Here is a 25,629-nt window from a genome sequence, read left to right on the forward strand (position 1 = left end):
TCCAATCAAGGAGGATGAGGCCCACTTCTAGCAGCTGATCTGGAGGTGTGAATTCCAAGAGAGCAGAAGCTGCTTTTGTAGTTAGCAAGCCATTCACAGTCTTTGTTTAATCCAGAGTTGATTGTGTCAAACTTAAAGATGAACTGTAGCTCAGCAGTTTCTCTTTGAAGTCTGGTCCTGAAGTTTTTTTGCTGCAGGATGGCTACTTTTAGATCTGCAATTGTGTGTCCAGGAAGATTGAAGTGTTCCCCTACAGGTTTTTGTATGTTACCATTCCTAATATCAGATTTGTGTCCATTGATTCTTTTACGTAGGGACTGTCCTGTTTGGCCGATGTATATAGCAGTGGGGCATTGTTGGCACATGATGGCATATATTACGTTGGTGGATGTGCAGGAGAATGTACCAGTGACAGTATGGCTGATCTGGTTAGGTCCTGTGATGGTGTATATATGTGGGCAGAGTTGGCACCGAGGTTTGTTGCAAGGATTGGTTCCTGAGTTCGAGTTATTATGGTGCGGTGTGTAGTTGCTGGTGAGAATATGCTTCAGGTTGGCGGGTTGTCTGTGGGCAAGGACCGGCCTACCTCCCAAGGCCTGTGAAAGCGAGGGATCATTGTCCAGGATGGGTTGAAGATCACTAATGATGTGTTGGAGAGGTTTTAGCTGGGGACTGTAGGTGATGGCCAGTGGTGTTCTGTTGGTTTCTTTCTTGGGCTTGTCCCGTAGCAGGAGGCTTCTGGGTACACGTCTGGCTCTGTCAATCTGTCACCGCATATGCTCCAACCCCTCAGACAGAGACCTACACCTACAAGATCTTCAACAAGCATTCTGTAAGCTGCGATACCCACACGAGGAAGTGAGGAGACAGATTGACAGAGCCAGACGTGTACCCAGAAGCCTCCTGCTACGGGACAAGCCCAAGAAAGAAACCAACAGAACACCACTGGCCACTGGCCATCACCTACAGTCCCCAGCTAAAACCTCTCCAACGCATCATTAGTGATCTTCAATCCATCCTGGACAATGATCCCTCGCTTTCACAGGCCTTGGGAGGTAGGCCGGTCCTTGCCCACAGACAACCCGCCAACCTGAAGCATATTCTCACCAGCAACTACACACCGCACCATAATAACTCGAACTCAGGAACCAATCCTTGCAACAAACCTCGGTGCCAACTCTGCCCACATATATACACCATCACAGGACCTAACCAGATCAGCCATACTGTCACTGGTACATTCTCCTGCACATCCACCAACGTAATATATGCCATCATGTGCCAACAATGCCCCACTGCTATATACATCGGCCAAACAGGACAGTCCCTACGTAAAAGAATCAATGGACACAAATCTGATATTAGGAATGGCAACATACAAAAACCTGTAGGGGAACACTTCAATCTTCCTGGACACACAATTGCAGATCTAAAAGTAGCCATCCTGCAGCAAAAAAACTTCAGGACCAGACTTCAAAGAGAAACTGCTGAGCTACAGTTCATCTTTAAGTTTGACACAATCAACTCTGGATTAAACAAAGACTGTGAATGGCTTGCTAACTACAAAAGCAGCTTCTGCTCTCTTGGAATTCACACCTCCAGATCAGCTGCTAGAAGTGGGCCTCATCCTCCTTGATTGGATCCACCTGGTCATCTCCAGCCTGATCCTGGCCTGCATATTTATTCCTGCCTCTGGAAATTTCCACTACATGCATCTGACGAAGTGGGTCTTTGCCCACGAAAGCTTATGCTCCTACACTTCAGTTAGTCTATAAGGTGCCACAGGACTCCTCGTCGCTATTGCTTTCTATTGTATCTTAAATGCCATAAAAAAAGGATGAGGGTCATAGCTGGCAAAAATTAGCTTTTTTCATGTATGAATGTGTTTATCAAGTATGTAGATTTGGCTTAAATCAGAAGACATTTTTTTTTATTCTGAAACAATCAAAGCCAGGTTTATGGCACTTTTCAAGCACTTTGAACATCTCTGTAATTTTGAAGTTTCCTTTTATGTAGTTCTTCAAGAGAATTCAGGTTTGAATCATACTGGCATGCACATATGGCTGGTTTGCATTGTAAATTGTAGCCAACTGTATTTTGATGCTCAGAATTGCTGGTGACCATCAGTGATTGAGACACAAAGTAGACATGAAACCAAATAAAAATATGATGACATAAGGATGACAAAGCTTGTTTTCACAGAAAACATTGATAGCTAGGTGGGATCAGGAGGGTTTTCGCAATTCATTACAAATGTGTTAGAGTGGAAATGGGAAAACCATCTTCAGTTCTTGACACCACCAGATAAAGATTACAATCTCCATTGACCAGTGTACTCCTCGGATATAGGAAATCTTACGTTCCCCAAAAACTGCCTGTTTCAAGGCCCAGGCCTGCACCAGGTAGACACGTTTTCTTGTTTCTTAGAATGAGCATGAGTCTAAATTCCTTGGAATCAATTGTGAGGCTACTTAAGAATATACACTGGATCCATATGGCCACACAGGAGTCAATATCAAAACTTTCATTGACTTCAACACACCCGTAAACAACTAAACATAAAAGGGAAACAGAAGGCAAGGGAAAAAAGTCACCTGGTTAAAAGGCAAGGTAAATGCAAGCCAAAACAGTATCCTTCAAAAAGTGGAAAGCCAGTAGAAGTGATAAAAATAGAAAGGAACACAACTATGGAAGGTATAATGTGTAGTCTGTTGTTAAAATCTGTTGTTCTGCCAGAAAACTGAATAATAAGAGTTAAGTGTACATTTTATCAAGTGCCAAGGTGATCCCATAAATTATAGATCAGCAAGCAAGTCTTGCTTGTTTTCCACAAAATGAGTTGTAAATATAGAACTCGTAATTTATTTAATTTTCAAGAAGTCTTTGATAAATCTATCACAAGAGGTTGTTAAGGAGTCTAAATAGTCATGAATTGAAAGCTAAGGTTCTGTCAGGGACTAGAATCTGGTTGAAAGAGAACCAAGTACAAGACTAAATATTCAACGGGCATTGACAACACCTGCCATTCACTGTGGTGCTTCCTTGTACTTTCTCTACTGTTACCCTACTTGAGCACTATCATTATGTTTAATATTCTGTTTTTCCCTCTCTCTCTCTCTCTCTTCACTTATAACTCCTCCTTCTATTTTCCCTACTGTGTCTTTTATATAGGCTCACTTTGAAATAATCCTCATTTAGGAAAGATCTCTATGCAGGTGAGACACTTCAGAGTCCATGCGTCATACTTGAGTTATTAAAGATACTCCACTTATGCTAAAGGACATTGTTTATGCATTGTTCCCTGCCTCTGCTTTGTCATCAGTTTTCACAGTTTTACGTTTAAATGGGAAATTTGCTCAGAAGAAGGCAATCAGCATTTAGCAGCTCTATAAGCACTGAAATGTTGGTTTCCAAAATAGCTTCCATTAGTTTACTGAAGAATAGTACTATAGATTACTGCTAATGAGATATTTTTCCTTGTGTTTAATTAAAACACTAGGTAAGGAATGATTCAGCAGTTTTGACTCTCTTCTGAGAATTAAGGATGCTTCCGAGTGAAAATTTGGGGTAATTGTAATGACAGAGGATATTTAATGTTCTCTAGTGGGTATTGAATGCCATTACTCTTGGTTGCAGATATTATTTTATTACCATATGCATGGTGTCAGCATTGGATCATTAACCATCTATCAGGTGACAGCATCAAATCAAGAAAAGGTCCTTTTCAATTTAACTGGAAACCAGGGAAACTTCTGGCAGAGAAAACAATTGCTCCTGGATGAGGATGAGGACTTCCAGATCACCTTTGAAGGGCAAGTTGGGAAAGGTTACAGAGGTGATATAGCACTTGATGACATCACATTTACCAAGGAATGTTTGCCTTCACCTGATGCCTTCTCAGCAGAATCCACAGCACTACCTCCAACAGGTACGTTCCTATTAAATAGACTCAACAATTTCACAGCATCAGATTCTGAAAAGGGGAGCAAACACACCTTGCTTTGATTTTTCTGTTGCTTGTTTTTTTTTTAATGTCCAGAAAGGAATATAATTTGAAGTAGCTTTTTGGTATGTTGACCAATCTATTTAATAAAAATGCTGATTGGAGGAGATCTCACCTTGAGCAGGACAAACTCACAGGAGTGGTCCCATTTAAGTCAGTAGGGCTATTAATGAGTAAAATCAAGTGCAAAGGGGGTGAAGAGTGAAAGGAACTTGCTTTTCTAAAGCCCATGTACAAAGACTGAGTAGAATCCCACTGGGGAGTAGATACACTCCTCCCTGCTTACCTCTCTGGATGCAAGAGGTACATGAGTGATAAAAGGTAGAGTACACACACACAAAATCCTCCCTCCACATTTTCCAGAAGAACTGTTGCAAAAGCTATAGAACTGCTATGCCAACATGTGCTGCCACTGTAATTAGAGTGCCACCAATCAACACACAACTTGCAGCATAAGATGAAATGTAAGTCACAAGCTAACCCTTAATTTCCACTGATTTTTATTCTGAGCAATTCATAGTAAGTCAGGAGGAGCTCTTCCTCTCTGTTAGCTTTTGGCAGCTAAGCTCTCAGATACAAACTATGAATATGCAGCTCTCATTGAAATCACTGGGATTACTGCCATGGCTTGAGGGCAGTATAAAACTCTCAGGATTTTTTATTTTGGGAAGGGGAGGCATTTATAATGGGTTTCCATTGAACTGGGAGTCTGTTATTTTCTTAAATCTGTTTTCAGAAAGCCTTGTTGAAACAGTGAATTGGGTACAATAAGCTGTAATTTTTATTTTATTGATCTTTGTTTCACATTTATTCTTTCTATAAGCATAGTATTTACTGTCAAATTACATAACTACTTCAAAATTATGACAAATACAGTCTAAAGCAGGCTAGGCTTGTCTGTGGTAGGAAATCTGGTTTTTTCCCCTAGAGAATTCTATTTTTCTAATGGTTGATGGTTTGGATTCACTATCCTTTTTCTCCTCTTTGGGGTGGGAAAAGATTTTTCTTTCTAAAAAGCCCTGTCATTCTGATCTTCTGAATAGTAGACATTCTGGCCGTGGTCAGAATTCCCTAGATTAAAGAAAATGTTAAAAAAAATCCTGTTTTGTGGAGACCAGTTGGTTTCAATGAAGTTTTCATCACAGTTTGGGAGGAGACAGGAACCTGACGACATTGTCCTGAGTCACCGCAGACCTTTTCATCCTATATCACTCTGGGGGCATCTACACAGCAGTGTTATTTCGAAATAACAGCCATTATTGCATAATAATGCAAGCATCTGCAAAGCAATTCCATTATTTCAAAATAAAATTTGAAATTATGGATGGCTTATTTCGAAATCTGTAAACCTCACTGTATGAGGAGTAATGCCCCTTTTGAAATAGCTATTTCAAAATAGCAGTAGTGTGGACGTTCCACTGCTGCTATTTTGAAGTAGCTCCTCCCCAGAGTCATTGAAAGTAATTACTCCCAGTGCTTCCTGGGGCTCTAAATCAAGAGAGCACGTCCACATTAGGGGTGTGTCTAGACTACATGCCTCCGTCGACGGAGGCATGTAGATTAGCCAGATCGGAAGAGGGAAATGAAGCCGCGATTAAAATAATCGCGGCTTCATTTAAATTTAAATGGCTGCCCCGATCTGCCGATCAGCTGTTTGTCGGCAGATCGGGGCAGTCTGGACGCGATGCGCCGACAAAGAAGCCTTTCTTGATCGACACAGGTATGCCTCGTGAAACCAGGTTTACCTGTGTTGATCAAGAAAGGCTTCTTTGTCGGCGCATCGCGCCCAGACTGCCCCGATCTGCCGACAAACAGCTGATCGGCAGATCGGGGCAGCCATTTAAATTTAAATGAAGCCGCGATTATTTTAATCGCGGCTTCATTTCCCTCTTCCGATCTGGCTAATCTACATGCCTCCGTCGACGGAGGCATGTAGTCTAGACACACCCTAGGGGAACCTGCCTCAGACTAGTTTTGAGGCTTCCCTGTAGTATGGACGTGCTATTTCGAAATAAGCTCTTTCAAAAAAATTCAAAATAGCTTATTTCAAAATAAGCATGCTGTGTAGCCTTACCCTCTGAGTCAGAGGCTAGATCTACACAGGAAAGCTTTGGCAATAATGCTGGCAACATGGAAAAGTCACCAGAAATAAAGTCACCAAATCACACTTACACTGCCCCTATCTGTCAATATATCATGGCCACATTGTTATCTCCTGCGTCGACAGAAAAAGCAAAGCAATGTGGATAGGCATCCCACAGCGCCTGGTGTCAGCTTCAATCACCATGCAATGTGGGAATGCGCAATGTAGCATAAGGCATTTTGGGAATGTGAAAAACATCCCATCTGGTCTTTACTACAGAGTTATCCTGAAGTTTATGGCTTACTATCACACCATTTGAAACTTACCGTCCTTGCTGCACACTCCAGCATCTGCTGTGAGAAATCATGGATCCCAGACTTCTCTCTTATGTTGTGTTCAGTGTGTTTAGGACACATTGGGATCACATTGTCAAGCAGGTGTGGGTTGAAGAGCAGTGGCTACAGAATTTTAGGATGCGTAGAGCAACTTTCCTAGACCTATGTGCTGAGCTGGCCTCTGAACTGTGATGCAAGGACACCAGAATGAAAGCTGCTTTCTCACTAGAGAGGCATGTTGTGATTGCTTTGTGGAACCTGGCAATGCTTGTTTGCTACCCTTCAGTTGCAAATGAATTTGAAGTGGGGAAGTCTACTATTGGGACAGTACTTGGGCAATTGTGCAGGGCAATAAATCACATTTTGCTGTGTAGGACAGTGACTCTGGGGAATGTGGATGACATAGTGGCTGGCTTTACTGAAATGGGATTTCCAAACTATAGCGGGGCAATCGATGGCACACACATTCCCATTGTAGTGCCACCCCACCTTGCCACAAAGCACATCAATTGGAAGGGGTATTTCTTGATGGTGGTTTAGATGCTTATAGATCACCATGGACATTTCACAGACATGAATGCAGGGTCGTTTGAATATAAGAATGGCCATACTGGGTCTGACCAACGGTCCATCCAGCCCAATATCCTGTCTGCCGACAAGTGGCCAATACCAGATGCCCCAGAGAGAGGGGACACAACAGGTAATCGTCATCCATTTCCAGACACATGATTTGGAAAGATTCATGATGCATGCATCTTCAAGAACAGTGGCTTGAACAGGAAGCTGTAGAGAGGGACTTCCTTTCCAGACCACAAAATTATAATGGGGCATGTGGAAATGCCCACGGTGATCCTCAGTGATGTGGCTTACCTGTTACAGCCCTGGCTCATGAAGCCTTATGCAGAGCACCTGGATAGCAGTAAGGGGCAGTTCAGCTACAGACTAAGCCAATGCCCCATGTTTGTTGAATGTGCCTTTGGAAGATTGAAAGGGAGATGGAGGTGTCTTTATGACAGGCTGGACCTTATGGAGGATCATATCTCCATGGTGGTGGCTACATGCTATTGCTTACATAATTTGTGTGAGAGTAGGGATGTAGCATTTGCCCATAGGTGGAGCACTGAGACACAGCACCTGGACACACTGTTCGAACAGCCAGAAACACATGCTGTCATAGGAGCCCATAGGGCAGCCATAGGTAGCAAGGAGGCTCCGAGGAACCAGTTTGAAAATGAGGGGCACTGACATTTCTGCAGTTGTGGTTGCTTTCCTGTCTCCTCCCACTACTCATCCTGAGCAAGGAATTCCTATGAGACCAAGCGATGTTACAGGCTTCTACAGGGGGCCAGAGCAATTGGTATGGGCGGTATCACACAAGCTTATGAAAACCCGCATCAGTTTTGCCTTTATTGATCTCTTGCAGTCATGATCACACACAAAAGGTGAATGCTTTCTGGCAATGGCTATTGGAAAACCTCACAATTATTTTAATGTCCATCTGTCAAAGTCACAGTTGCTGTGACAGGGAGTGGAGTGTGCTAGGAAAAAATCCATTGCCAGATAGTGAAAAGGAGTGTAGGGGTGTAGAGGGAGGGTTGCTGTATATAGAATTTTATATTTGATGCCAGGGAGGTATCTGTGTGGGTGTAAAGGAAGGGTTACTTGGTAAAGAATTCTCAGTGTGTTAACAGGGAGGCCTTTGGTTCTGTTTGCTCTTCATCTTAATTAGATACTTCAGCATTTCAATTTGGTCTTCCATGAGCCTTACCATGTGGTCAGTGGCTTCTGTTCTCACTTTCATCTCCCTGGCACATGTTTTTCTCTCTTTTTTTTTTCATTTGGAGCATTGAAGGCTGCAAAACATCCTTAACTAGGACCTCTCTGGTCCTCGATATTGTTTTCTGAATTGACTAAGCTTGTCAGTGGGGGAGCACATCTGCCTCCTCAAGGTCTGGTCTGGAAAAGTAACCATTAACGATAGAGTGACTGTTTTATACTTGATAAAGATTAAAACCTTTCACTAACATGCACTTCTCTGAACAAAACTGGCCATTTTTGCTGTTAGCTAGAGGCAAATACAAATCTAGCCAGAAATTCTGATCATGATGAGTTTTAAAGGTGGATGCAGGAGGGCGGGAGGAGAATTTGGCATGCAGGAACAAGAAAGTAGAGTCCTCGCTTGTGCAGCAGGTGTACATGGAAATAATTTGCAATAATCCTCTACTTGTCCACAGGCTGCAGTAACACTGGTTGATGAAGGTTAACAGGGCTCTGCTTCTGGATGTGAGCACGGGGTCCCTCGCTCCTTATGCAGCTCAACTCTGTGCCACATTGGTTCCAGCAGCACAGATAGAGGAATGGTTTGGAGAGTGTCGTACCACGGGGCTGGGGAAATGGCAGCCCTGACAGAGACTCTCTATGAGAAAGTTAATTAGCATTTCACAAAATGTGTTGACACTATCGTCCTGCAAAATTCTGTTGATATGTCTGTGCATCAATGCCTTGTTTGGATATAATGCCGAACCAGGCAGGGCATAGCGAGCTCACAGAAACAAAGCCTCTGGGTGCTCCACGTAAAATCTCCTTCCTCCCACATTTCAGAAAAGCAAGTTATTCTGCATCTCTTCCCTTGTTTCATACTCCACATCCAGCTGCTAAGACTCAACTTGAGCCTCAAGACATGAGAACAGTTCTTCACTGCCTACCGCACTAGGTGACTCCATAATGAGTCCCACCTCCTCATCTGCTTCTGCCTCTTCATCATGATCTTTTCCCTCCAGGTTAAGTCCTGTTTCTTCTGACTCTATGCTGTCTGAAGTATGCACAGTGTACTTGCCTGCAGATGTGGGGTCCCCACCGAGGATTTCATCCAGTTTTTTATAAAAATGTCATGTGTTAGGTACAGCACCAGAGCAGCAATTTGTCTTATTGACTTTCTAGTGCACCTGCTGGAGTTCCTTTGTCTTGATTCTGCATTGCAGAGTGTCTTGCTCATACTTCTTTTCACAAAGGGCTCAAGAAATGTTGTCGTACATGTCCCAGTTCCTGTGCATCACTCAGAGCTGTGATAGCACTGATTCTTCACCCTACATACTGATAAGATGCTAAAGTTCTGGGGTGCTCCAAGCAGGAGCAACATCAACAAAAAGCTAACTAGAATAAAAGATGTAAAATATTGTTTTTATGAACTGGATTGGACCATTATTAACAATTCAGAAAATTATTTGTCTATTTTTGTGAGAGTACTGTATTGTTTACTCACACAATTATTTTGAAAATTGCAGATGTCACATCCACACAATTCCCTTTCTATCCCTGTATGGTGAGAAAGAACTGGTCAAAATTCAACATGTTGATTTTGCATCTACTCCACTTGACTGCTGACAAGGAAAGGGAATGACACCATTGTCCCTTGTTTAAAGGCCCATCCTAATTGTTATTCAACTTGGAAGATTCTACTGCCCTTGCCAGGTTGTTTGGGGAGCTGACTCTTCCTCCTCTTCCTCCCCACCAGTACCACTTCTGAGTGATCCCAGTAGTCACTCCTGGTGGTAGCAGGCAGGAAAAGAGAAATTGGGGAAAGAGAAATTGGGTATTATGATAAAGTTAACAGAGTGGAATTTTGAGGGGTGACCTTTCCTGGCTCTACTTTAGTCTTTCTATGTGTGTACTTTAACAATTCACTTAGTCTCTCTTGTTTTTATTCCCAAACAAGAAAATGGAGGTATCCATTAAGGAGTGCATTAATTTTTATGAGGTGCATATATTATGCTGATCCATAGAAAAGCTTATAGAAATACAGATAAACTCGGTTTTCTTCTTCAGAATTTCATTTACTGCACTTTAAGCATTGAGTCAAGCTGGACTGGAAACTCCATCTAGCACAGTGTATCCTGGCCAGAATTAAGCCCATGATGCACCTGGGTTCCAGAATATACTTGTAAACTAAAAACTTTATACTGTTGTGACCCCAAGAAGTGATTTGCTGAGGTTTCTCTTCTGTACTCTGGTGCTTCTGGACCTACTGCAGTTGCAATACATGTGAGTCCCTGTGGCAACATTAGAAACTTCAAATGCTTTGTTTTTGATAGCAAAAGTCTGTTAAAAACACTTCTATCAAATTGAAGTTATTAAAGCCTCAGAAAAAGCCACATAGGACCTATTCCAACACATAATATGTCCAGGATGTAATGTGTAGAACTTTAGATGTTCATTGTAATTTCAAGCAACAGTACGAGTGCCTCAGGACTCATCTTAGCCAACATTATCTTTAGAATCTATGTAAATCCGTTTACCTTCTCTTACCTACAGAATTTCCATTTGTACTGACCAGGGATTTAAACTCTGATCGCCAAAGGTCTCAGGCTAGATCTGCTTTTAAACCATGCTTTTTGCTGCATTATGGGGATGGAATTAGTTGCAGGGTTTTGGATCCATTTGCACCCATGATGCTGGGCAGAGGGAAATAAAGCAGCACCTGAGACTATGAGGATGATGGGCGATCACTCATTGCCAAGTGTGATCACCTTGCATGGGAATTGTGGACTCTCAGGTGGTTGATAAGGCCAATCATTGAACTATAAGTTCTATTATAATACGGACATCCAAAAAAACAAACAGGAAAACAAAACCCTGAAACTATGGAATTGGGATAAACCAAGTCTGAGACATTTTGTCTTGTTTCCATTGGTTTAATTTTATAATAACCAGTGATGTGTGGTCTGTGTATGCAATGATTGCATTGCAAGCCCCAAGACAGACTGTATACTTTGTCTGGCCCTTCAAGTGCACATGGAGGATGCCATTTTATAGTACAGGAGGAGGGTTGCTCCCCCTCAGAGACTGCTGACAACAGAAACGGGCAGCTGAGATGGAGATAAATCACAGGCATCACCACTCCTGACACTGAAGAGCTGCAAAGCAGACACGCCAAGAGAAGGGGCTGGAGATAGAGCCTAAGAAAGGGCAGTAGACCCTGATAGACAGGCCATCCTTGCCATTCTTTGTTTTCTTCCCAGTTCCTCTTTCTCATAAGGGAAAGAGGAGAAAGTTCCTCTCTTTTGTCTGTTTGATTTTTAGAACCCCTCATGTGCTACAAACTGGAAGGAAGGATGGTATAAATGACAAGCAAGTGGTTTGAAGGAGTCCCTGCTCCCCACATAGGTCAATACTTGGAGATAGTCACAGCCGCAAATTTTAAAAGAGAATAGATTTATAATTCTACAAAACCACATTACATTTCTAAATATTTAAACTGTGTACTCCCTGTTGTTTTTTCTCCTTGCTAAATATGCAGTAATATTTAAAGGAGAGAGGAGAGAGTTTGACAATTCATAAAAAAGGCATTTTGAAAGCATTGTCATGGACTGCTGACTAACTGCCTTTCCGCATGGTGCTGCTTAGCAACCATCCAGACAACCAACTCAGTGAGAGCTGCGTAGACTGTTGAGGTTCAGAAACAGTAAATCATCATTTCGGGGCACTGCTTATCAACTCTTCACTGTATGAATAGGGGTGGCTATTGCAGTGTTTGGAACTGTTCAAATTCTACAATGATAGCTTGTGTAGGAAGGCACATGAATAGTTTGATTTGATACCAACACAACTTACTCCTTCCACAGTGGCTTCCTTCAGTGTGCTCTGGATTTGAAATGTAGCCACCTCGGGAAAGAGCAGCACATAGCGTCAGCACTTCTGGAGAGTAGTGTTTCAGAAAGCTGTGATTCTTCCCTGCTCTTCCTTTGCTCTGGAACATTCATCCTTTTTTTTTGGGGCAGCTTATTCCTCACTGCGTGCCTGGCCACCTCACTGCTAGACCGGCAAGAGAGGTTTGGGAGGAATTGTAGTCTATCCCTCTTTGCCCCCTTTCCCATTAGCTCAGGGGGACACATATCAGGTCATGGAGTACTGTCCTCTGGACTGGGTAGGAGAGGTCAATAGAGGTAACTTCACTGCACAACCAACTAATGTTTGCAGCAAAGCTGGCAGCACCTTTGTATTTTATTAATGTTGGTGGATTATTAATAGATCTTAAAGTTCACAATGACCTATGCTGAATTTTCATCTATAATATTTTATATATTGATAAGATCATATTGTCTAGGTCCCCTAAGCATAGACCAGGACCCCATTGTGCTAGATTTTTGTGAACATCATGGGAAAGAGTTTTGAGAAGGAAATCAAAAATGAATGATGTAATTTTGTGGATATCCATGGCAACTCCTACCATGCTTATGGGGTAGCAGGGAAAAAAACAGAAAAGTGTTCATCCGAAAATATATAACGAGTAGGCAGTGGAGGCTGGCATGATAGGCAAGCATGATAGACAGCTTAGCTCTGAATGAAAGATGATAGATGGAGGGCAGAGATTGACTTCAAGGACTATGAAAATGAACACAGGGAGCTTATGTGTGATGCACTAGATGTGGGGGAACCACTAGAAAAATGTAAAGAGAGTGATGACATGGTCAAAATGAAAGGCAAAGAAAATGAGTCTGAATGGGTATGAGTGGAGCACGATTGCATTTATCGAGGCCACAGAGAGAGATGTAGCCATAAACATGATGAAAGATGATGAGAATGTGGACAAGAGTTCTAACAATGTGGATAGATAGGAAGGGTCATATTTGAGAGATTTTATGCAGAGAAAATGGGCTAGAATTAGAGAGAACCTGGATATGAGGACCTAGTGAGAAATCTGAGTGAAAGAGGAACAAGTTATGGGTCGAGTGACAGGAAGGTGATGTTCACTGTGATCAAGAAAGGAAGTGTTGGAGACTTCTTTAGGAGAGAAGATTAGGTGCTCTGTTTAAACTATATTGAGCTTGAGCTGGCAATTCACATTTGTGGATGATCTTATTCAAAGATAAGTTAAAGAGGGAGAAGAAAAGGAAATCCCACAGAGAGCTAGAGGAGGAAAGAGCAGGATGCTGTGAAGGATATGCTGAAAGAACTATGTGAAGGCGGACCAGAACAGAGACACAGATGCCAAGGGAGGATTTCAAGAAGAGAAGCATGGTTGACAATGCCAAACATGGCTGACACGACAAGGAGAATGACGATGGAGTACTGATAGTGTTTTATCTAGGGAGAAGTCAATAGAGACTTTGGCAAGAGCAATTTCAGAAGACTGCAAGGATTGAAAGCTGGATTGGAGAGGGCCTAAAGTGGATTTGGAATAGAGACACTCCCGAAAGCCATTGTAAACAGTCCATTCAATGAGTTTTTAGAGATGAGAGAGGGAGCAGTCATTGAAGATGCAAATGAGGTCAATTTTTCAAAACAATTAGAGTGATTAAAGCATGTTTGTATTGTGAGGGAAAGAGTCAGAGGAGACTCAGAGGTTAAGGAGAAAAGTAAGGTAGAGAATGAGAGTGGGCACAAGGGAGATCAGAAATATGCAAAAGAATGGGGCCACTGGAGCAAGTGGAAAAGATAAAGGAAGAAAGCAGATGACAAACTTCTAAGTCAGGAAAAAAGGAAGAGAGAGTTGTAAGGAGGAAAGGGGAGCTATATCTGGCCTTCTTACCTTGACTAGGCTATAGTTCAACACTGACTTGGCTATAGCTGTAGTCAGGAAGGTGCATAGGATCATTATATAATATAATATATATATTTATTTGAAAATAGCCATGGATGTTCATGACACTTTACAGACATCCCATGATAGGTCCCCATCACAGAGATCTTACAATCTGAGATAAAACAGTACATGGGATTACATCTTCCAAGGGGGAGAAGATAAAGGAGGATGGCAGTTGCAAAATATGAGTTTCTGCAGCTAGTTTTGTATCAAATATACACTATGTTTTTATTTAATTAATTCAGGGATGGAGTCATCATTGTAAAAGACAATGTAATAAGATACCAAAGATTCATGTTACAGTGTTCGGGGATTAATGTTTCTGAACCATCTTCAGCACTCAAGCTAGAGTGTTTTGGCACCACAAAAAGCATCATATTTTATGATATATGAAATGATGTTACACTGAAAATACTGTCAAGACATTCAATTAACAGACAGACATTGGGGGACATGACCTTGTAAGGGTGAGAGTGTTTCAGATAAGGTTACTTTAGACCCATAATTCACAAAGATATCTCTCAAAATGTTTTACAGAATTCAATAATGCAGGTAACATTAAAATAAACAAAAGTGGGAAATGAAAAGGTAGGGGATAATCTTGAATTGCCATATTCTGTCAATTGTTCTCAGTCTGGTATATCCAGAAATCCTATAGGCATTCATCATGACTTTGTTTTCACATATACTGATGTGGTTTATTCTACACCGAGGGTACGTCTAGACTACAGGCTTTTGTCGACAGAAGTTTTGTCAACAGATACTGTCGACAAAGCTTCTGTTGACAAAGAGCGTCTAGACTACATCCAGTTCTGTTGACAAAGCAAGCTGCTTTGTTGACATGACAGTGTAGACGCAAAGGACAGTGTAGATGCAATAATGCCTTCTGTTGACAGAACTCTGTCGACAAAAGGCGTTATTCCTCATAGAATGAGGTTTACCACCATTGACAAAACTGCCAAGTTCTGTAGACATTATGTCAACAGAACTCGGCGGTAGTGTAGACGCAGGTATAGTTTTGTCAACAAAAGGCCACTTTTGTCGACAAAACCCTGTAGTCTAGACACACCCCAAGATTAAACAAGACTGAGACTCATAGGAATTAGAATAGTTAATCTCTGTAGTTATACTAAGTTATTTTTACAAGGGCTTCGGTGGATATAGTGATCTTCATTGGAGCCAGGAAAGAATTTTTTTTCCTGTGTGCAATTAATTGAATTATAGGGGGTTTATATCTTTCTCTGAAGCATCCATTACTGGCACTCTGAGAAACAGAGTACAGGATGAATAATAAGCTTAGAGCACTTCCTGAAAGGGAAAACTGCTTCTAAAATTGCACTCACAATTTCTGTTTATACCTAAAATTGTATAAGCATAACTAACTTTCATATACACATAGACCTCTGACTGACCGATTATATCTGCAAAATGGTGCTAGGTTTCATATAGTTTTGTCATTTGTGATTGTTTTGTATTTAAACATGGTCCTTTACATTTATAAGGCTGCACATACCTTAATCATAATCTTACCCTGCTAGGAATGCAAATAAAGACTGTTACCCCCTATTTACAATGGGAAAATTTGGGGAAAAGGTTAAGTAAGTTATCTAGAGCTCCATAGTCAATGACAGACCTGGGATTAAGACTTGTGAAGTTCAAAGATCCTAGATGAATCCACTGGACTTTAGGAAGGTAGAATGGTCAATATACTATTCTGGCGTAGGAAATAATCTGTTCTCTATTTTTTGAACTATTGCAGCTCAGTTTAGTAATCCTAAAATCTGAAATTTTAGAGTGGTTGTCAATTTAACTCGAAGACAGTGTCTGAATAAAAATGAAAAGTATGTCAATATTAGGTCTACCTACTTTGACCATTTCAATTATAAATATATTCTGATGTGATATATGAGATATATGATATGATGAAATAAAATTAATTAAGGGTTCCTTGGATTATAAATGGACTTTAAAACATCTTTTTCTTATACAAATTCAACTCGTCCCAACTCCAATGGCAATGGCAATCCATAGGAGGCAGTGTAAATTCTCTTGGAAAAGCCTTTTTACTTTGGCTGGAGTTGAAAATGTTTCTGCAAAGTGCAGTAGAATGAAAAAGAAAATTGAAATTAAATAATCTGCCTTCTTGTTTAGGATATGCAAAGTGAGGATTCAATTTCATACAAAATTACTTGACCAATATGTGTTCTTCATTTTGTTCTCATCTGTGTTTACAGCCTTATTCACAAATACAGAAATGTGAATTTATTACTTGACCAGAAGAGATCTTCCAAGATAATACAGTGTCTTATACCAGATTGACAATTATAGTTAATTTTAATAGCATGAAATTAAAGTTGCTAACATTAGAGAAGTGTTTTAGGTACCATAATAATACTGTAGCGAGTTTAAAGTAATCTGCTGTACATAATATGATGCCACTTCCTGAAGCCAAGTCAATATATTTCCTGTACTTAGAAAAATAAGAGACTGTTGAAATAATGTAGAATGAGTGGGTTATCCTAGCAGCTTCAGAGTATGCCAATAACAGTCCTCCGCATACGTGATCCAAGACTGATGATAACCTCACCCCATTGCAGAACTTGGTAAAGTGTTCTGAAGGCAATTCTCTCCTACAGAAAGGAATGTAAACTGCCTATATTGCCTGGAGTTTCATACTTTTCAGACCCTCATATGTTTTCACTATCCAAGTTCTATCTAAGTCTTTTGATATCAGTTTGGCTTGCTCTGATGCATTAATTTTAAAAAAATATAATTTTGGATCCAGCTATTTCATTCTATGTGTGTGTTATTTTTTTAATAAATTCAAAGGCAGTTGAAATCTCACAGCTAGATCTATAACTTTATTTGCTTTTACCGTGAAACAATGGCTGCTTTTTTTATCACTATAGGTAAGTCTACACTACAGTGTTATTTCGAAATATCTTATTTTGAAATAACATGTCTACACACAAAATGCATTTAGAAATAGCATTTTGGTATTTTGAAATAGCGAATCCACAATGAGTGGATTCTGAATCACATTTAAGGCTGACCGGAACCAGTTCCAGCAGGGCACCAGGTCAGGACTTACTGTGTGGAGCTGCTGCCTGAGGCTATCTGAGGTCTGTGCTTAAAGGAACCTCCCTCCCCCGGACAGCTAGTTCTCAGGTTTTCCTGCTTGCTTGTCTACCTCAATGAAGGACAGCAAAGTCTTTTGTCTCTGTGCACTCTGGTTGCCCTCACTTGGGACACCACAGCACTCTGCCACATGGAGCCAGAGCTGCCACTCTGGTGCTTCTCTTGGACACGTTGCTGCGAGCCTGGCTGCACTTTCTGCAGGCTACCATCCGGGAGGTTCATCGGGGGGCTGTCAGTATCCAGGAGGCCCTGCAGGAGAGCTTCCCTGGTGTGCCCCACTGGAGGCTTGTGCCTCATTCCTCCCTCACGTCCTTCCGCTTACCCCTCCCTAACCCCTCTTCCTTATGTAAAATAAAATACACGTATTTTCAAGAACACAAACTCTCTTTATTTAACAAAACTGGGGTGGGGGAATGAAACTCTGGTGAGACTGGGGAAAGGAGGAAGGAGAGGGGAAGAGAGAGGATGGGAGAGGGGACGGGGAAACCTGGGAGGAATGAACTGGAAGGGGGAAGCAAGGGGAAGAAGGGGGAGGGGAAGGTCAGGGCCCAGGGTTGGGGGGTCTCTCTGGGCCAACTTGATTTTCATGCAAACCTGCTCCTGGGTTCGCTTGTGGCCTTTGGTGGCCAGGCTGGCAGCTATCCTGCCATAGACGGCCGCGTTCCTCCATCTAATGTGGAGATCATGGACGTTGGGGGCATCCCCCCCAAACCTAAATAAGGTCCATGATCTCCACCCTTGACCAGGAGGGCACCCACCTTCTCCAGGCCCTGGCAGTCTCCTGGGAGCTGGCAGACTGCTCCGGGAGAGTAGTGGAGGGCTGGCTGCCAGAGGCTCATGTTTTGGGACCATTGGGTCAGGGGCAGTGACTGCTGGCCCTGGGCTGGCAGGCTTGGAGCTGGCACAGGCACTGTGGCCAGAGTCTACCCATTTAAGGGCTCTGGGGAGAGTGGGAGGAAGAGAAGTGTTCTTGGTTGAGGCTGGAGTGGCCACCAGGGCACCCTGGGAAGGCAGGAGGCCCCTTATTTCAAAATAAGTGTCTACACAGCACTTATTTCGAAATAGCTATTTTGACTTTGGCATCATTCCTCGTAGAATAAGGTTTACCAAATTCAAAATAAGCGCTCGTATTTCGAATTTATTTTGAAATAGCGGTTTGGCTGTGTAGACCTACCCTACATAGTTATTTCAAAATAAGGGCTGTTATTTTGAAGTAACTTTGCAGTGTAGACCTACACTATTTGAACTTGGAATTTATTCTTATATTCTAAATACTTGAGCAGATTCAAACAGCTGATACTTAAAACAAAACCAAAAATTAATCTTCCATCTGAACTATTGCCTTCTGTCCCTCCTTTACGGAATGCCCCCTCTGAAATTACACTGGTCATCAATGTTCAGGATCAGCAGCAGGTTTAAAGAACAATACCTCATGACCCATTAGAGCTAGAAATGGATATTATCTTACCAAAGGGGCACAGAATTTGCCATTAGGTCACAATACACTGGACTTTAAAGTGGAGACACTAGTCATATATATAGTAGCCCAGTGTCTGTGCGTCTGTAAGGCTGACGTAGACGGACATGCCCCCTGGCTGTGTACGTCAGTGCCCCGTCCCCCTTCCCCTCCGGCCGGGGCCCAGCTGAGCGGTGCAGCATGAGTGCTCCGGCAGGGGAGCAAGCGGCAGCAAGTGTTGTGTGCTCAGCCGTGCCACCACGGGGGAGGAGGGGCGGGGCGGTGATGTACACGGCCGGAAGCAGGGCCATGTACATCACCACCCTTCCTTGCCATCCCCTGCCGGAGCCCGGCTGAGGGGCGCAGCACTCAGCCCAGCCACCACGGCGTGAGGGGAAGAGGGTGGGGCGGTGACATACATGGCCAGGGGGTGGGGTCGTTTACGTCACCACCCCCCTTTTCACCTCCCTCTGTGGCCCTCAACTGAGTGCTGCACCTCTCAGCCGGGCTTCCGGGGAGCCAGCAGTGCAAGGGGCCATTTGGGCTCCCCCGCGGTGGGAGGGCCCCCAGGCCATGTACGTCACCGCCCTGCCCCCCTCCCTCATGGCAGCCCAGCTGAGCAGGTAGCACTCAGCTGAGCGCCACAGCAGGTGGGAAGGGGAAGGAGAAAGGGGGCAGGGAGAGATGGAGGGGAAAGAGAGGCAGGAGGAGGAGGAGAAGAGAAAGGGAGAGGGAGAAGCAGGAGGGGGAGAAGAGAAAGAAAGAGACGGGGAGAGAGGCAGGAGGCGGAGGAGAGCTGGTAGGGGGAAGGCAGTAGGAGGAGAGAGAGAGAGAGCGAGCTCTGGAGAGAAGACCTGAAAATCCCGTCTTATGACGGGCTAATTGGCTGGTATTTATGGAAAAGCTCATTTAGTTCACTTCTAAATGTTTTTAATATTTCTTTGAATTTTCTCATCTGCTGAGACCTATACTGTTTTGTATGTAGCACCCAGGTAGCCTGGCTTACCAGGTAGAGTGATATGAAAAATGGTGGCAGTATTTTTGTAATATTCTCAAATATCTTGTAATTTTACTGTAAGGCTCAGGGTGTATGCAGAATGTATGATAAAATGGTGTGTTATATCGACCTGACTGTCAGTTGGGAAGACCTAAATCATTCACATATAGTTTTATCACTTGTAAGAAATGTGGTAACCTCCAGCTTCATGCTGATACAACTTTCATGAGACACTACAGGTTGCACCTCCCAAATCTGGGATTATCTCATCCGGCAACATCTGTGGTCTGTCATGACCACTGATGTTCCTGTATGAGAGAGCTGCGGGCCAGGACGGTCAGCAGCTGGGAACCTGGTGCAACTCTGCCAGTATACTAGCAGCAGGGCCCAGGAGCCTAGGAGAAGAGCAACCAGGGCTGTCCGCCACCCAGCAGCACAGCCCAGACTTCAGCAGCCCAAGAGGGGAATTGTGGCTGGGCTGCATCAGCCTGGGATGCAGCGGGGTCACAGCAGCCTGGGCAACGGCGGTGGTGGCCATGTGATTGGGACTGCCCGTCACACGGCATTAGGGTCAGATTTGCAACCGTGGCAACCCAGGAGGGGAAGCCAGCCACAGCAGCCCAGCAGAATCAGGGCAGCTGGGGCCACATGCAACGTGGGGGTGAGGCTGTGGCAGCCCCATTGAGCAAACTGCTGTTCGGCAGTGGGGCTATAGCTGGCCAGCAGTGGAGCTGGGGCTGGTCCTCAGACAGCCCAGCAGGGCTGAAGGAGCTGGCAGCAGGGGACCTCCCTTTGTCAGGGCTGTTTTCAGGGGGACCTTCCTTTGTGGGGCAAACTCCTTCATTCAGGACTGGTCAGGTCCTGAGGCTGCTGGAGAAGAAAGATCCAACCTGTACTCCATTGTGTTCTCTCTGTCTCTCTCTTTATACACACACAAGTACAGAGACAGAGTACCTTATAAAATAAGCCAAAAGATTGAAACTGCTGTGCTTAGTCATTCTTGGATCCAATTGCATTAAAAATAAGAATGAAAGAACATTCAGATCTATAGTGAGATCAGAGCATGGTTTGACCCATAATGAATTAGGGCTTTGAGAGTGGGTTAATAGAATATGATTAATGTCATCTATAGCCCTTTGAAAGGGTGGCAGAGTCAGCACTAATTTTTCTCTTTGTTAAAGAACTTTAGTATAGTACCAAATAAGTATCTTGGCACTTCAGCATCCATAGATATATTTAAGGGAAATGTGTGTCATTACCGACATCAAAGTATGTGGCAGGTCAGGAGGAATTACTCATGAAGGAAGGAACTTTGAACTTACAAAGCACATTTAAGTAGCTTGGATCAATTTGTGTGTATGAATGGGGCAAACTCATGGTTGCCCTGAGGCAATGCATTGCTGAATGAGCAGGTATACTGTCTGATGGGTCATTGTGAGAGTCATTTTGACTTTAAAATCCACAATGCCTCTACTAAGGGGTCTACTGGAGTCCCTATCACCACACATTTGGAAATGTGTAGCCAGCACTGCTCTGCCAATACAGCTTCAGCAGCAGTAGGGGTATGGTGAGCAGACTATCTCTGCACCCAGCCCAGTCCTTTCAGGAATCACGAGTTTTGCTGGTCATACTCTCTTCTCCCTCTGGGCTCTCCAGATCCTGTATCCAAAGTCTGCTTCTATATGGATGGAATAGAAAAATGAGGAAGTGTGTCCCTTCCCCGCTTTAATGCACCTTCTGATAGTTAGCCATAAATTGTCCCTCAATATATTTACTGTGTTACGTGCACACATACAGCCATAAAACATCACATATAAGCCTCCGGGGCAGGGATACTCATTTTTTTTTGTACGCCACCCAACACAATGGAAGCCCTCCATTCCTATTGTTGGGCCTCTGGGTGCCAAATTAATGCTGAACTCCCTTTCCCTGCTAATAAAGTTTTATTATACGTAGACTCGGTGCTTGCAAATGGGAGGAACCTGTACTGGCATTTAATTTTTCTGGATTGTTGGGCAGGATTTGAGCTGGTTTTGTTTTGTATTGTTAAGCAGTATCTCTGGATATTGAAGATGGCCACTGTTGCTGCCACCACCACCTGACAGAAAGTTTATGTTTTTGGGAGCTTTTCCCAAGATCCCTTTTGCAAACTCACTTTAAATAAATCATTAATGTGGGGAACAATGTTATATTGGTGGGAAATCAGTTTGTCTAATGGCTGTATACACATTAGGGGATAGGTGCAAGGGGATGAATTTTGTCCCTAAGTACTGTATTCTAGTGACAGGAATACCTGAGACTTTCAATGATGGCTTAGTGGAATCTGCTTTGTTGGGAGCCACAGAACACCTGAGCAAGTGTAGAATGTGTGGGCACATATTTATGAGGGAGAATGGTGCCTTTGTAGCATTCTGAGAGTTGTCAGCGGGAATGGGACCTTTACAAGTTCCAAGCCAAGCTAGTATTGGCAAATGGCATATGGAAACTGTTAGTCTTGGAAGCCATTCCCCTACCGGTTCCTGCCTTAAATGTAGAGACACTGAAGAAAATGTTGGCCTTTCTATAGAATGAAGGAAAGACTCTGGTCCTTGATCCAACAACCCCAAGCCTAGGGACTGCAGCCTCATCTAATGTGTGGAAAAGGTGGCTGACAGACTTCACCAGGCCCTGGTGGATTGAAGCAAGGATTGAGAGGAGCTCCAGGCTCTGGGAAGGGGCAGAACCTCAAGTGGAAGGGGCAGGACTAGATGATTAGTCTCCTCCAGCCAGCCCTTCCACGCCACCCAGTGTGCACTACGTAGGGTTCTGGCAGCAATGTAAGGGACCCAGGGCCAGGCAACTGCCATTGCTGCTACAGAAGTAGCAACATCTGGCAGCCCTGGGGTATCTACCCCATTTGCCTGACTTTTGTCCCTCCACCACCCCTTGCCTTTGGCAGGCCTGTGTGTAGGCAAAGATTCTGGAGCAAACATTAGAAAAAGTTGTGTAGCCCCATCCTGAGTCAAACTTATGTCATAAATGAAGGTTATTCTTCACCAACTATATGTCATAGTGCACCTAGACTTAACAGAGAAGTATGGGAAGAGAAGTAGACATCGCTGCATTACTATGCCCCACCTTAAAGAAGTCACTAATGAGTGTGTGCTGATAGGAACTGACTCGGTATCTCTAAGGGTATGTCTACACTACCCTCCTAGTTTGAACTAGGAGGGTAATATAGGCATACTGCACTTGCAAATGAAGCCTCGTGGAATGAGGAGTAACGGTAGTTCGGACTAGGAAACCTAGTCCGAACTACCTAGTCCGTGCCACGTGTAGCCGCGCGGCACGGGGTTCGAACGAGCCGGGATTTAAAAATGGCGGCACCCGGCTTATGCAAATGAAACCCAGGAAATTCAAATCCCGGGCTTCATTTGCAAGTGCGGTATGCCTACATTACCCTCCTAGTTCGAACTAGGAGGGTAGTGTAGACATACCCTAAGATACTTCCTTATTACTGAAGATGGCAAGCTGTGGACTAGTAAGTAAACACATTTATGATCTGTGGGCTTTGTGCTGCTGTCTGTAGAGATATCAAGAACACGTCCAAGGAGATATTTGATCTACCAATTGAAGCATTAAGGTATGTGGACATGACCCCATTAGTGGTGCCTACAAGAACCAAGAGGGAAGTGCCTGCCATGAGTACTTTCCTAAAAGACAGTAAAAGGACATTAGCAATGGTAGAGCAGCTGACAGAAAGAGCACTGATCCCCAGGGGGACATAACCTTAGTCCAGGAAAGGGCAAATGAAACAGTCTGTGATATTGTAGTGAAACAAAGGCAAAAGACCATAACCCACACACCTTCTGAATGTGGTGCATATACCATCCAGTGGCACTTATAGAGAAAATAATGAGTCTGCTCTTCAGCCTTAGCTACCATGCAGTGGACTCTTAGCTCATGCAGTAGAGCTTCTGAGGTTTGATTCTTCCCACTGACAGCCAAGGTCTGTCAGTATTACAACAACAGCCCCCATGTGGCCAGCATGACCCCCACCAGTCCTGCACCGTGCAGCCTCCTGACCTGAGCCCCTCCTTGTCCCTCAAATCTTGACTCTTACACACACCCAGCCCTGAGCCCCTCCTTACCCTGAAACCCTGACTCCTGTACCACCACCACCACCCCACAGCCCCAATCCTCTGCCCTGACTCCTGCACTCACCACCACCCCTCCTTCTCCACCCTGAAGGACCTGAGCAAAGCTGAGTAAATCTAATAATAATAATAATAATAATTTTAGTAGTTAATAAAACCCCAATGTAATGGAAATAAATAGTATTAAAATAATCCATAGCCTGGGGGAAAGTTATCCAAGCTTTCCTTTCTTTCTTTTTTAATCTGTTTTGTTTTGCAGAAATGGCTTTTATTTCTCTCAAATACTTTAATGTAGTTGAAATCTGAACTAATGTTTTATGTAAGTTAACCAACACCAGCTCTTTACCACCCAGATGCTTCCAACAGTACCGCTTTTTTCCCTCTTAATAAATACATTTATGAATTGGCTATATAAAATGTTATATTGCACAGTTACCTTGACGCTGTTATGTCTATGCCTGAGGGCATGTAAACTATGATTTACATGGTTTGCCAAAGAACAGAATGTGTCTTGTATGATAGAAGAGTTGCTTTGTAAATGTTTGCAGTAAATTTCATTGGACAAGGCTGAATTAAGTTGCAAGGCCAGCTGCAAGCACGATATTAGCCAAATGTCTGTCTTCTAATAGCTGATTTTTATAACCACACGTTACACTACATTCTCCAGTTTTGTTTATCATTTAGTTTCCAAAGAGTTATTGTATATTATACAGAGCAAAAAGGAAAGCTGAAGTTTGAATGAATGCTGCCTTCCAAACGGACAAAGTGAATTCAGAATTCCACTGCTACAGGGTAATGCTAACTTTCCAGGTCATGGAATATGATCTTTTCACTAATATATATGTATGTAATATATAAAAATCTATGAAACAATAGAATGCATGGACGACACATTTTTATTTTGTAGTATTTGGAATTTTCTGTAGCCAGGAGAGTTGAGAGAGTGGAATTGTTATTTTAAGCTTCTTGAATAGTTTTGGTTTTACCAGCACTCTGGTTATTGTAAATATACTGAAAACTGATGTAAGTAACCAGTTAAGGGGACCAATAAAAATTATCAGACTAAAGGAAATAATTTTCCGGTAAAAGTAAAGCAGAACTGTGCCCAGTATATGTGAACTGAAATTTGGGGGTGATAAATTAAATTCAATGGTGATCCAAAAAAATCAATTCAGATAAAAAAATGAGTGTTTTTAAAAATAATTTACTAGTTGAAAAGTAAAAATGAATTGTTTCCGATGGAACAAAACATTTATTTTGACACACAGCAAAATGTTTTGTTTCAAATGAGCTTGTAAGAAGGACAATTCAATTTGAAATTATTTAATTTCTAAAAATTTAATGCTGAAAATGTTGAAAGAATATTTTATTTCTTTTCACATTTTTTTCAATCAAAGCAACCCAACAAATGTAACATGAATTAGTGAAATGTTTCAGTGGACCCAAATCTGGTTGCTTTTCTGAAAAAAATTTGCAGTGGAAAAATTTCACACAGCTCTTCTTAAGACATTTGTTACTCAATATAAATGTTTATTTTGTACATATTCAATTGTCTAACACATTTCTTGTTTGTAATATGATATCTGTATTTTCATACTAAGTATATGTGTTTCTAGTACTGTTCTATCAAGATTCTTATGTTACCAAATAACTGGATATTGGAACTGACCGGAGTTGGGACATGGAACCCATTAGTCCTACATTAGTCCAAAAATTAATAGAGTATGCATCACTATATGCATTTTTGTTCAGTTTTTCAATGTTATTTAGTACAATATTAGGGCAGTCCAGATTGGTAAGTTAAAAATAATGTTTTGAGACTAGGAAAGTAATTAATGTTCTAGTGTATGGTTCCTACAATAAACCATTACATTAATGACAAGGGTTAATTGGAAATAT

General features: G+C 42.6%; 1 protein-coding gene across 1 annotated transcript in view; it reads left to right on the forward strand.

The window, feature by feature from the left end:
- Window positions 1-25,629, forward strand: part of MALRD1 (MAM and LDL receptor class A domain containing 1) — a 438,222-nt gene that overhangs the window by 194,536 nt on the left and 218,057 nt on the right. The window contains exon 27 of the mRNA XM_089776725.1: window positions 3,637-3,928. Within this exon, the coding sequence (XP_089632851.1) occupies window positions 3,637-3,928 (292 nt within the window). The remainder of the gene's footprint in view (window positions 1-3,636; window positions 3,929-25,629) is intronic.

This window comes from Pelodiscus sinensis, chromosome 2, assembly GCF_052426305.1.
Source record: "Pelodiscus sinensis isolate ZL-2025 chromosome 2, ASM5242630v1, whole genome shotgun sequence".
NCBI classification, from domain to species: domain Eukaryota; kingdom Metazoa; phylum Chordata; order Testudines; family Trionychidae; genus Pelodiscus; species Pelodiscus sinensis.